This window comes from Monopterus albus, unplaced genomic scaffold (assembly GCF_001952655.1).
Source record: "Monopterus albus unplaced genomic scaffold, M_albus_1.0 scaffold362.1, whole genome shotgun sequence".
NCBI lineage: Eukaryota > Metazoa > Chordata > Actinopteri > Synbranchiformes > Synbranchidae > Monopterus > Monopterus albus.
Window position 1 is genome coordinate 160,361 of NW_018128242.1, and position 13,475 is coordinate 173,835.

General features: G+C 43.1%; 1 protein-coding gene and 1 long non-coding RNA gene across 2 annotated transcripts in view; one reads left to right on the top strand and one right to left on the bottom strand.

Moving 5' to 3' along the window:
* The window catches only part of LOC109951067 (uncharacterized), a 58,755-nt gene that overhangs the window by 5,718 nt on the left and 39,562 nt on the right, over positions 1 to 13,475 (top strand). The gene's annotated exons all lie outside the window — the stretch shown is intronic.
* Positions 5,258 to 11,776, bottom strand: LOC109951064 (probable cationic amino acid transporter). Its single transcript, XM_020585338.1, has 7 exons — positions 11,378 to 11,776; positions 10,273 to 10,509; positions 9,731 to 9,948; positions 9,390 to 9,536; positions 8,401 to 8,609; positions 7,530 to 8,314; positions 5,258 to 6,891 (listed from the first exon to the last, which is right to left on the bottom strand). The coding sequence occupies exons 1-7, from the start codon at positions 11,676 to 11,678 to the stop codon at positions 6,518 to 6,520; spliced, it is 2,271 nt and encodes a 756-aa protein (XP_020440994.1). The 5' UTR covers positions 11,679 to 11,776; the 3' UTR covers positions 5,258 to 6,517.

The following is a 13,475-nucleotide window of genomic DNA, read 5'->3' on the forward strand; positions in this document are numbered from 1 at the left end:
GGATGTTATTTTGGTGAAAGTTAAGTTGTATCATCAGTAAATTTAAGGAGCTTAACACAGGGATTAGAAGAATTTAAATGCCAAAAACTAGAAGACACAAATATATCTTGATTGCACTGTCTCATATTGACCACCAGGACTGTCATTGAGCTGTAGCATTACAATCACTTCACAAAAGGCTTGTTATGGGTATTGTATGTGTACTGATTAAACAGTATGAGTTAAATAAATATTGAATGTTCCGTATTGCATGCATTTATCATGTTACATGCAGCTCTCATGAGCAGTCACACTGTAGATGTAAAGAAATTGTATAAATGACTGAGAAATATTACGTCAACATTTGCCTCATGAAACCATATTGTGTGTATTGAATGCTTATAATTGAAATATTTATATTTCTGAACAATTTTTATACATATAGAGTACTTTGTTGTGTGTTAAACTGTGTTTGACAGTTGTATTTATGTTGTATTATTTAACGGTTCTGGTGTTTGTTTTCATTTTTGAGTAACATTTCTTCAATTCAGACAAAAATGTGAAGCAAAGGTTGTATTGACTATGTTTTTAAGAAAATGCTTTATAATTGAATAAATGAAATTGAAATGTTGTACCAATGAGTTGTGACTTGATAAGTGGTTTGGACATTATGTTTTAGGATGACACCAGTTTAGAAACACTGATGTTGAGTGTCAAAAAAAGTTGTGTTCAATAATTATGTTACAAACAAGAAACATGGAAATACTTAGTGATATTCCCTTTGATACCGAGGCTTCGAAGCTTGCTTCAAACTCTGAAGGATATTTTTTTTGAAGCACTGTGTTGGAGCTTGCTTCAAATCAATAAAAACCATGTGACTGATTACGTTTGAACCACTTCTGCTTCATTCAGACTGAATCAGCTGACTGGCTTGGTGTGATAGGCAGAGCTCACCCACTGGGGCTATACTGAATGTGAGACACTTCTGGTTTTGAGGAGAGAGAGACTAGTTCAGCAACAGAAGCACTGTGGAGTGTGTGCATCTAAGAAGGATAGAAAAACACAATATACATGCATGAAAAATTCACATCTGTTTAGTTTTTCATAAAAGTATTTAATTGTTAGAGCCTTTTACTTGTGAAGATGAAAAATCTGAGGCAGCCAGGTGTGAAACAATGTCTCCAATTGCAACATTTACATCTCTATGGTCTCCTTTAAAGCCAACACCCAATGGGGCTATACTGACTGAAGCACATTCACAATATAGGTTTGTGTGTGTTCATTGGCCTAAAACCTCCATTTCAAGGACTAGGTAATAAGCTGGATGATGTCAGAGCAGAATTGTTAAATGCTGAAATCCTAATTATTGATGAAGTGTCTATGGTGTCAAAGGAGCTTTTTGCCTATGTGGATGTGAGACTCAAACAGATCAAAGGCAGTCAGAAACCCTTTGGAGGCTTATCAGTATTAGCTGTTGGAGACTTTTATCAACTACCACCAGTGCGACAATCTAAACCTCTATGTATACATGACCCATGCGAGATTGACTTATGGCAAGAACATTTTCAGATGATCACACTAACTGACATTATGCGTCAGAAAGATGATGTTGCCTTTGCAGAAATGCTAAACAGGATTCGTGTAAAAGAAAAGTCTGATCAGTTGTCTGAAGCAGACAAAGCACTGCTTTCACAAACCATCACTGAACCAGAACTTTGTCCAACTGATGTTCTTCACATTTTTGCAACAAATAAACAGGTAGATCAGCACAATATAGCAAGATTGGCTCAACTTCAGGTGCATATCATTAACATTGATGCCAATGATTATAAAAAAGATACACAAACAGGCAAAATGTGTCGACAACCCAAACCATTTCATGAAAACAAAAATGAGTTACCAGACACACTGCAGGTTCCTGAGGGTGTTCGTGTTATGCTCACCAGAAACCTTGATGTTTCCAAAGGATTAGTAAATGGTTCATTTGCTACTTTACTCACAGTGGTAACTTCTGAACAGAATGACATGCACATGTTATTAAGTTTGGACTCAAGATGGACAATGAGACAGCTGGAAAGAACAGTGATCACACAGTTCCAGGTGTACCTGACAATCTAGTATACATAAGAGAGCAGAAGAAAACTTGAAACAAAGAGGAGTCGTTCGCAGACAGTTCCCCATCAAGCTGGCCTTTGCTTGTACAATACATAAGGTTCAAGGAATGACAACAGTTTCAGTGAAGCACATTTTTTTAACCTGGCATGGCTTACGTCGCTATAAGTTGTTAGGTATTTTTTTAGTCAGATAGATATTGGTTAGATACTTGCTGTATTAGAAATGTTTAGTGGAGACAGGATGTCTAGGTAGGCTGTTAATTAGAAAAATTCTTGAAGCTAAGGTTCAAAAGATCATAATGTCTAACTATTTAGTGTGATTTATATTTATGTAGTTAACAGCAGTTAACAGATAGGGTCTGGGAGACAGAATTGTACTGCATTTTGGTAGCGATTGTTGTAGGGAAGAGATAAACAGTAGATCGTAACGTTTTTTGCTGCCAAGCTGCTAGCAGGATGGGGCGGACTGGCAGTGCCAGCGCCTCTGAGCCGCTCTATATCCAGCTGAGAATCAGCTGTGAGCTCCGCTGGGACCGTCTGCAGGGAAAGACACAGGAGCGAGAGACGCGGCGATGAGCAAACTGACATCCTCATGACGTTTTAATATATACCGCACTCTGTTGTGTTATTCCACTGTTGTATTATGTCAAGATATTAAACAAATTGAAGGAACCATGGCGATTTATAATTGCACAGACTTTTTCCTTCCAGCGCATTTTTTTTGACTGCGAGCCTAAGGAGCAGTGAGACGGTACGCGCCGGAATGTGCGACTTACGCAAATACCTCCATCTCTTTGCAATGACAATTACACAGCTGGATTCTGACAATTTTCTCTATGAGTTTCATGCATTATATGTGTATAAAGTTTAAGAACGGCATAATAGGAGCACAAAAGTAATGAGGAAGAGGAGAAGCATAGAGAAAGCTGCTAGACCGGGGGTCACGTGGGGCGCGGCCCCCTGCCAATGGCGTTGCAGAGTATTGGCCCATTCATTGTCTATGGACAAATAGACAAAATATAAATGTCAATTATAAAAAGAAACATAAAATATATCAAGATGATTTTTGCACCATTGGTAGCTGAACGTCTCACGAGTTGAATAAAGTTGAAATGGCGTTTCTAGCCCAAGGTATGCCGGAGATATTAAGCTTCCAACTTTGCCCCATTCATTTCCAATGGGGAAATTTCTGTAAAAAAGCTGAATATCTTAAAAAGTATGAAAGTTATAAAAAAGTTGTATAGAAGCACACACGTCCTTAAGGAGATAAACAGTTTGATACCTCAATGGCCCTTCTAGGTGAAAATATGTGGAAGGAGTTAGGTGCCAAAGAACAGTGGTAGAAACCAGAATAATAAAGAACAGGATAAAATAGTGGGGATGCTTACGCATCCATACAATAAAGAAGAAGATAAGAGTGTGGATGTGAGCATCCACACTAATAAAGAACTGCATAACAGTGTGGATGCATAAGCATCAAAACAATAATAAAGAAATAGGATAACATAGTAAAGAATAAAGAAGAAGATAAAGAAGATAACAAGAGTGTGGATGCTTACGCATCCACACAATAACGAACAGGAGAACATAGTGTGGATGCTTTACAGAATCCACATAAAAAGAGACAGGGACAACACTGCTTTTGTGTGACTGCGCAGAACCCAAGTCAGTCAAGATCAGCTGATGTTGCACAGAAGTCAAGCCTCACTGAACCAGTTTGCCCATCATCTGTCTGAAATGTTGCTGGTTTTTGCTTTTTGTCGTTGTGAAATTCCATTGTGTTTTGTTTTGCACCTCAGGGCCACCGTAGAACCTATGCTCTAAATTGCATGAAGAAATTGCCAAACATAATAGCTGAAGTACAGAGAATTCAAGTTTATTGTTGAAGAAAAACTGAGTTTAACAAGTGTAAATAAATAGCCTCATGTACCAGTGACTATGTTTTGCGATTAATATTAACTTTATAAACAAACTGTATCAACTGTGTACGTGTACTGTAGGATATGGCTGGTACTACAAATAATAAATGTTTCAAATCATTTCACTCAAAAAGTCATTTATTTATTCCTAAAACACAAACAAACACAAGGCTAATTATCATTTGCACACACTTCAGCTACTGAACAGAGCGGCTGTTCTTTCACAGTAAACACCACTCACCCAAAGAAGAGAAACAAACAGGGCGTCAGAAAGTTCCAGTAAAGATGTTCAATGCATTAGTACAACTGTAAACTAAGCGCACAAACCAAACCGGAGAAAAAGCAAAGCTACTGTGTGGCATTCAGGGTCTCTGAGAGTTTGGTTTCTGAGAGTTTGGTTTGACTTAAATCTGAGACAAACAGCCATGTCAACGTTATAATAATAATAATTTATTTGATTATATAGCGCTTTACAACACCAAGGAGCTCAAAGTGCTTCACAATAAAACAGAGATAAAACAGAGCATGCCAAAAATACATAAACAAAAGAAAGGTTAACATTGCACAAATTTAAAACAACGATCTAAGAACTATAACACACCTGTAGAATAAAAATGAGTCAAAATACAGAGAAGATTATGAATTATAAAATCAGGAAGGCCTGTAGGCCCCGTATAGCATTGCTGCTAAATATTAGATGCTAAAATCCAGTCTGAATAAATGTGCATTTAATTTAGACTTAAAAACCATTAGCTCTGTTATAGATCGAACCTCAGGGGGCAGGGCATTCCAGAGCTAGGGGGCATACAAGGTGAAAGAACGATCTCCCCACTTTTTATACCTTGCCCGTGGGACAACCAGAGACACATGCTCAGAGGAACGCAGCGCTCTAACCGGGGTATAAATGGTTAAAAGATAGGTCAAATAGACTGGCGCAAGACCATTAATAGCCTTGAACACAAACAGTAAAATGTTAAGGTCTATTCTGAACTGTACCAGAAGCCAGTGAAGGGACTGAAGAACCGGGGTGATGTGAGCATTCTTTGGAGTGTACCAGTTGGAGCCTATGGAGTCGAGACTAATTTCAGTATAGAGGGCATTGCATTTGTCAAGTCGTGAGCTAATAAAGGCATGAATGGCTTTTTCTAGGTCGACTTGAGATAAAAAAGGTTTCACCTTTGCTAGCAGCCTCAGCTGAAAGAAGCTTATTTTTAACCACCAAACTAATCTGCTTGTCAAATTTGAGGCTGCTATCAAATAACACTCCCAGGTTTTTCACAGTTTGAGTGAATAACGGGGCTGAAGCTCCTAGGCCGGATACAGTGTGAGTGGGGTCTGGGCTAAAAGCACATTGTGGATTTCCACGGCATGGCCAAAAACATTAGCCCAATGACATATCAAATGGTCAGCAGCCGGCGCCAACTGCGCCATATTTGACCAGTCAGCAACACTCAGTATTGCAGGCCTCGCCCTGATAGTTCACGGACCCTGTTTCCTCTGGTGGAGTCGGAAGTGGAGGAACTAAATTCTGCAAAAGCTTCCTGTTCCCCTGGAAAGTTAGTCTGGTGGAAACGGGGCTGATGTTTGGATTCTTGTGTTGTTTCTACAGCAGATCGCTTTAGGTTGAATCACTGCCTACTGTCCTGCTGGATGGACTTCGAAATGGGCCACGAGGGGTAGGGCCAGAGCTTCTGGCTCTAATGACTATTAAAGGTCTCAATTAAAAAATAATGATAATAATAACAACTGTTTTTACATAATAGAATGGCACAGTATCTACGTGTGCAGAGGAGGTGTGCTTCGTACACATCTATGTCCACCACTCACTCAGAATCTGTCCATATGAATTCAAATTGAAACACCACAAGGGGCTACACTGGTGGAGATGTGTTATTTCAGGTAGATGTGAAAATGTACAGGCTTACTGGAGGCTGGTCAAACTCTAATCAGCAGGGCCTTATCTTCTGTTGCAGTGATTGTGAGGTGACAAGTAGAAGGGGGTTCGTGTCGGGCTGATACTAGTCTGAATGGTCCATGACTGAAAGTTTGCCGATTACTGTCTGGAGGAGAAGCACTAAACTGATGTTTTCACAGGAGGAAAGTCTGTTGTGCAAGGCCACTTGTGTCTCACAAACATGTAAACCGAGCCTGAGCTTAAGGACCAGGATGCAGTTCAGATGTTGGTGGAGATTTACTGTTGCTGTCAAGTTGCTGGTGCATGAAGAGAAGCGGGTACAGACACCAGAATTCAGTGAAGCTCTTGCAGCTGCTGCGGGCCTCGTTCAGTGACGCAGCTGTCATGGGAGGTGCCCACTATATCCTGATATTCAAGAAAACACATCCACACAGAGCAGACCTAGAGACAGGTACAGTGGGAATTATTAACATAACATGTTTTCACTTATTGTCTCTTACATGCCATAAGACAGCCTCAAAGTTTTTATTTATGTCTTTATATTTGGAGCTTTTATGTGACATTGAACCAGACTAGGAAACCTCCTGCACTCAGTTCTCCTCTACACCTGCATCAAACCCGTGATTGGTACTTCCTGTGGACCTGCTGTTCATATGCTGGTGTCTGTACTGATCTCCATTATCCTCGTACTGGTTCTCAAACTGCTGTCCCTCATGGTCTTCGTACTGGTTCTGCTGCTGGTGCTGGTTCTGCTGCTGGTAGTGGTATCCCCTCTCCTCGGGGGCAGACCAGCCCTGGTAGGTCCTCTCATCCTGCTCTTGGGGGTAAAGGTCATCGTCAGGAGAGAAGGTGTCGTCGAGGTGGTCGTCGTAGCGCTGGTAGGAGCTGGCATGCACCTGCTGCTCGCAGGTGTTCAGCTCCAAAGTGCTGTGCCACACTCCATAACAACCATAGATCAGCAGACCTGAGGACGGACAAACAACTGTTGTTAAATCACAATAGAAAATCTCGAGCCAGCAGGTAGAGACATCCTGCAGAGAAACTGTCCACCTGGGGAGACTTATCAAGCCTCAGGAATTCCAGATGGAGGGAAGCTCCTCCCCCACCTCATCATTTGTTAACCAACAGAGAACACAGTCTGATTGCACACCTCATGTATAAAGCACTCGAACTCAGCAAAATCAGAGTAAGATCTCATTTTTTCATTTCTACTTCTGGTTGGTTGTTGTGTAACTCAGACCTAGAAAACAAAATCAGCCAAAGTTGATCTAACCCACTCTATGAAACAGCAACATCCTTACAGAAACTGCAAGAAGCCAGATAGCAAACTCCTGATGCAGTCACCACGTTCATATGATTGATAATTGTCACAATTTTCCCTCTTGTAAATATAAAGTAGAAAACAATAGTTTCCTCCTCATTGGCCATCATTTTATTATTGTCATACATCACTTATTTAAACTGTGTTTGAAATCTATAAGGTTTGCCACTGGTTATGATGTGAATGTCACTCAGGAGCCAGCTGTCCTGGGATCACACGTTGCAGAAGGTGTGTGCCTGTGATGATCTACAAAACCCACAGTCAAGAATGTTTCCACTTACCTACGAGGCACCAGACGGTGAACCTGGCCCAGGTGAGTGCAGACAGTTTGAGCATGAGGTAGCTGTTGACCAGTATGGCTGCCGCAGGGACGAAAGGCACGCAGGGCACCATGTACGGCAGGCTGCGCGTGCTCTCTGGCTGCTGGATAATCCTAACCAAAAGCTTTGCCATGGATGCTGCCATTGCAGTGGCCATGAGACCTGAAAATGTTGCCTCAGCCCATGTTCCCTGCTCAACACCAAATATGATGGTTGACCAGAGGAGGAAGGACATGAAGAAGAGGAGGAGCGTGCAGCGGGTCACTATGCGGCCGGTGGCAGGGGTGGGCTGAGCGGATGCGTCAGGCATTCCCAGCCACAGCCGGAGAGTGAAGTAATGACCTCCTAGAAGCCTTTTCAACAGGGAGGCATGGCCTGTGTGGACATCAGAGTCGTCACCCTCCCCCTCAGTCACACTGCTGTGGTAGGACGAGGATCCATCACCTCCGGGGCCTTCAGTCAGCATATGGTCATCTTTTGTGTGGTTGGCTCCATCATTCTGGTGCTTCAGTGCATCCACATCCTCCCCAGAGGTAAACTGGTGTGTGTCAGTCTGTTCGTTAGGCTGGTAGCGCAGTAAGAGCACACACACACTGACCAGAGTGTAGGCCAGCAGGGTGCCGATGGACATCATCTCAATCAGGTCTCTCAGACTCACCAGAAGAGCAAGGAGGGCGGCAAAGCTCCCTGACACAACACACGCCAATGTGGGAGTGTGTGTGAACGCAGACACGTGGGACAGGGACCTTCAGACACATGGAGCAGGAAGTTGGTCTTTTTAAGTGTTAGTAGGAACAAATTAAACTAGCCTCTGTGTGTGTTAGTGTCTGACCTGAACAGCAGTCCATCCCGGGCCATGGCATAGATGACCCTGGGCATAGGGAACAGGGAGCCCAGCAGAGAGACTGTGAGTCCGGCTATGGAGCCCACAGCTACAGTGTATTTCCCCCACAGGAAGCCGTGCACCTCAAACATCTCCATGAGAGGAGCCGAGCCATCAATCAGGTTGTAGGGAACCATAAGAGTCAGGACCACACTCACCTGTACGGAGTTACACTGATGACTCAAACAACACTATGAATAATTAGTGATCCAGACACCTTAAAACCTGCAGTTCCTCTGGCTCCAACAGTGAGGCAGTCCCGTAGACTCCCATGTTAAAGTGCCCGGCTTTACAGCAGAAATAAACATGGTTACAGAATGGAACATAAACTGGTTTTGGGCTATATACCTAATTTTCCCTTCCATGACACCTGTACAGGGGAAGTATTTTTTATATAACTCATTCATTCATTTTCTACCGTTTGTTCCCTGAGCGGGGTCACGGGGGGGGCCCAGAGCCAATCCCGGCCGGCAATTGGGCGAAGGCAGGGTACACCCCGGACAGGTCGCCAATCCATCGCAGGGCTAACATATAGACAAACAACCACACACAGGCACATGCACTCCTATGGGCAATTTAGAGACACCAATCAACCTAAGCTGCATGTCTTTGGACTGTGGGAGGAAGCCGGAGTACCCGGGGAGAACCCACGCAAGCACGGGGAGAACATGCAAACTCCTTTTTTTATATAACTTACATGTTTAAATTATATTAAGGATAAAATGTATGCATAATTAAAGGTGTGGCTGCTTTGAGTGACATGTGGGAGGGTCCCACCTCAGGTGACTGGCTACTAGCTGTCTCCACTCACGCTCCACCTCTTTGCCCACTTTTGGATTAGCTGTAGCAAGTGGAGTGAAGCTCTACCAAGATGGCAGCAGCCAGAAAGCCAGTGGTTGACGTCATCTTTTATGTGAAAGTCAGTGGTGCTTACTAACCGACACGTAGGCAGTGAGGCAGGTGACCAGCGAGGCGGTGATGGCATATGGGATGGATGTGTTGGGGTTTTTTGCCTCTTCTCCTGTCGTTGCGATGATGTCGAAGCCAATGAAGGCGTAGAAACAGGTTGCTGCCCCCTGCATCACCTGAACAGGAACAGGATTATTTCCTTTTTCTTGTGTTAATGTGTGTGTCGCTAGAAGGTGTTAAAACTATGTCTTTATATAATTTCTACTCAGTGTAAATTGGGATATTTAACTAACAAGATAATCTCTCCAATCTGTTGAGGTACAGTTATAATATAGCCTGATAATAAACCCAGAGTGGTTCAGTGCCTCACCCCTGACCAGCCATAGGGCAGGAATTTGCCTCCCTCCCAGTTACTGGCAGAGAGGAAAAAGAGTCCAGCGAGGATCATGAAGACCCAAACCACCAGGTTCACCATGTTGAGTACGTTATTGAACCCCACCGAGTTATGTACACCAAGAGCGATGACCACCGTGACCAGCAGGGCGATAAACAGGGCCAGCAGGTCGGGGTACGTGTCCTCACCCTTACCTGAGACAGTCAGTAGTACATGACTACACATATGCTACCAGTGATGCAAGCAAATAGACAGGTGTGTATTAGCACGGATAAGGATGGATATAATGAGAAACACTGTCTTTGTTGCATTTGCTATATAGCTACAATATAGTGGTTGTTATATTCTTATAATCTTACACAATATTATGGTTTTATGGCTTTTCTTCTATAAGACTTTATTCCTGTAACATTACAACACGATGCTCCAAACATGAGAGTGGATCTAATTCTGTTGCATTATGTGAAGTCATTGTTTTTAGTAAAAAAAATAATGATTCACATGCTGATGGTATTTACCGAGTCCTCTGAACGTGCCCAGGTGTAGTATCATGTAGTTACTGATGCTGTGATTGGCCAGAGAATCAAACATGCTGCTCAGTGCCGACGCCCCCGCTGCCGTGCCGATCAGGTACTCCAGGATCAAGTTCCAGCCAATGAAAAACGCCACAAACTCTCCGACCGTCACGTAGCTGTAGGTGTAGGCCGAGCCGGTCGTCTTGGGGACCCGGACACCAAACTCTGCATAGCACACACCTTAAAAAAACGTGCACACAGGTTGCATAAAATATTCATCCACCCTTAGACAGACAACCCTTCCCAGAAGACAGGTTTCTGAATCTGTGTCACTCAGGAGCTGAATGAAATGATGGGGATTCATCACTCCAATTTAAAATCATGGCTGGATTACCAGACAGAACCAAAGCACAATCCCCAGGCCCCCCCCCCCCGCAAAAAAATACAGAGACAAAAATGACCATAAACAGACAGAGCGACTGCGTTTTCATTCCAGCCAGTCACCTTGGCAGATAATGATGGACAGAACTATCAAATGAAATGCAAAAAGAAACAAAACAATCACAAAGAGATGCAAGACTACCATAAAGACACACTAGGAGGGGTAGAGGGCCTTTCACCTGTCTGTGCCCAGGGGCCCATTTTCCCAGGATCCATCCATACCTATAGTCCCAAAGTTTGGGGAATTTTCATGCTTTCAGATTGTGATGGGCCCTTGTTTGTTCTGTTCTGGTTGCTGCTGTGTCTTCTGTCTGCAGGTGCGGGACTCCCTCCAGGTGGATCGTGTCCTGGCCCATACCTGGACATGATGTGTCCCTCCCTACGTATGTCAGTAGCAGTGGACAGTGTCTGGGCTTCCCTTCTTCGGCATGGCTTGTGGGGTTTCTTTCACTCATTCACTCCCTGAGCTGCTGCCTTTACAGACGTCTACTAGAAATGTAGCACACTATTCCTTCCATGCTGTCGCCCTCGTCACCATGAACACCCGCTGTTGTTCATTCTAACCCTGTCCCACATACACCGCCCTGCTGCCACAAGCACCAACTAATCAGCCTCTGAAAATAGCTCCCAACACATTCTCTCCCCTAGTGGTCACCTCTTGTCTCACCTGACAGTATGGAGGCCACTGCTGCAATGATGAAGGACAGGATGACCCCAGGTCCGGCCATTGCCTTCGCCACCAGCCCAGCGACCACATACATCCCCGTGCCAGCACAGCTGCCCACCCCAAGTGACACCAGGTCCACAGTGGTCAGGACCTTGGCCAGCCTGACCACTGATCCCTCCGCCAGCTCGGTGAGGCCGTCAGAGCTCTGACCCATGGATCCCACGGGTTTGGTTCGCACCAGGCGGGAGTACATGTTGTACCAGGTGTCGCCCAGAGACACCCGGCCCAACCACGCTGCCATCACCGCACCTGGTTATCACCTGACTACGTTGAAGTGTTTCTCCCTCCTACCTGTCACTTCCTGTATCATTCTTTCACCGTCATTGCAAGGCTCCTCATCGGCTGCCCTCTGCTCTGTCTCAGGTTGGGCTCAGCAAACAGAAATCCCAGCAGAGAGCACAGACTCTGTGAAGAGGAGTGAAACGTTTGTCAAACACTTTACTAAAACTCTGCACTGCACGAGGATGAGCACTTTTTTTTACAACATATTCCAGTCAGGATTAGCTGGTTCCTCCACACCCCAGTATAGTCCCAAGGCTTAATGCATTGATCAGTATTTCTCAGCATCTTTCATATTTGCAATTTTTATGCCAAAAATAACCAAGACAAAACTACTTGTTGTAGAATTGCTACTGAAATTGTCTCTGGGCTTATTGGTGGTTTTTGGAACTCATCACAATTCAAAGGTTCTGGTTTGATGAACTGGAAACTGGAGCTGAAATAACTGATCTGTTACTTGATTAGTTGACCCACAGAAAATTAATCAAGGTCAAAGCATTTATTTAATAATAATAAACTTTATTTATATAGCGCTCTACAACTCACAAGAGCACCAGAGTGCTGTACAGTCAAAACCCAATAAGCAGAGCAAAACGATAACAACAGAAAAAATACTAGAGTGCTAAACTGACTTCTAAAAACATAAAACAATAAAAACAAATTAGGACTCAAAAGCCTGCTTAAAAAGTGGGTCTTTAGGGCCTATTTAAAGGCCACTAGGTCGCTTTCCGCCCGTAGTACGACTGGCAGGACATTCCATAGTCTAGGGCCACAAACAGAAAATGAACAGTCGCCCCACTTTTTATAGCGGGATCGCGGGACCACCAGTGACAACTGGTCAGTTGATCGAAGAGCTCTCCACGGCACATAAATAGCCAACAGGTCAGGCAAATAAGATGGTGCAAGGCCATGAACAGCCTTAAAAACAAACAATAATATCTTGAATTTAATTCTGAATTGGATTGGAAGTCAGTGAAGAGCACAGAGAATAGGGGAATTATGAGCAAACTTGTGAGCATTAGATAGTAGCCGAGCTGCTGCATTTTGGACTAATTGTAGTTTGTTGCGCAAAGACTGAGGAACTCCAATATACAGAGCATTGCAATAATCCAACCTTGAGATGACAAATGCATGGATTGCCTTCTCCAAATCACCATGTGACAAAAAAGGTTTCACCTTAGTTAAAAGTCTTAGGTGAAAAAAAGCACGACTTAACCACGGCCCTAATTTGTTTCTCAAAATTAAAACCACAATCAAAAATTATACCAAGATTATTTACTGAGTCAGACAGGGGGAAGACCGAAGTGCAAAGATTAACAACGTCAGCATATTTGTCATATGCAGTTAACAAACGTGTTTCCCTGTACAATAAAATTCTTACTTTGCTGTCCACATAATACAAGTGAAATATAAAGTAGATACAAAATCTAATCAGCAACAATTTTAATAATAAATTAACCATTTGAGTAATTTTTAAGCAAAATGACAATATTTTATGTTTCTGCTCCTCCAGTATGAAGATTTTCAATTTTCTGTTTTTTGTTCTGTTAGAAATTAGTAAATCAGTCAGATAATTATTAGACATTAATGTGTTAGTAATGTAGTTTAGTAAGATTCAAAGTCTGCTTTAGTCTGCTCTGTTTCAAGGTTAGCAGTAAGCCATGACACCAATTGTTTTCTTGTATTAATCTTGTGTTAGATTTATGTCTGAATGATTGTTTTAGTTATGCACCACGTAACAACATCCACACACATCGAG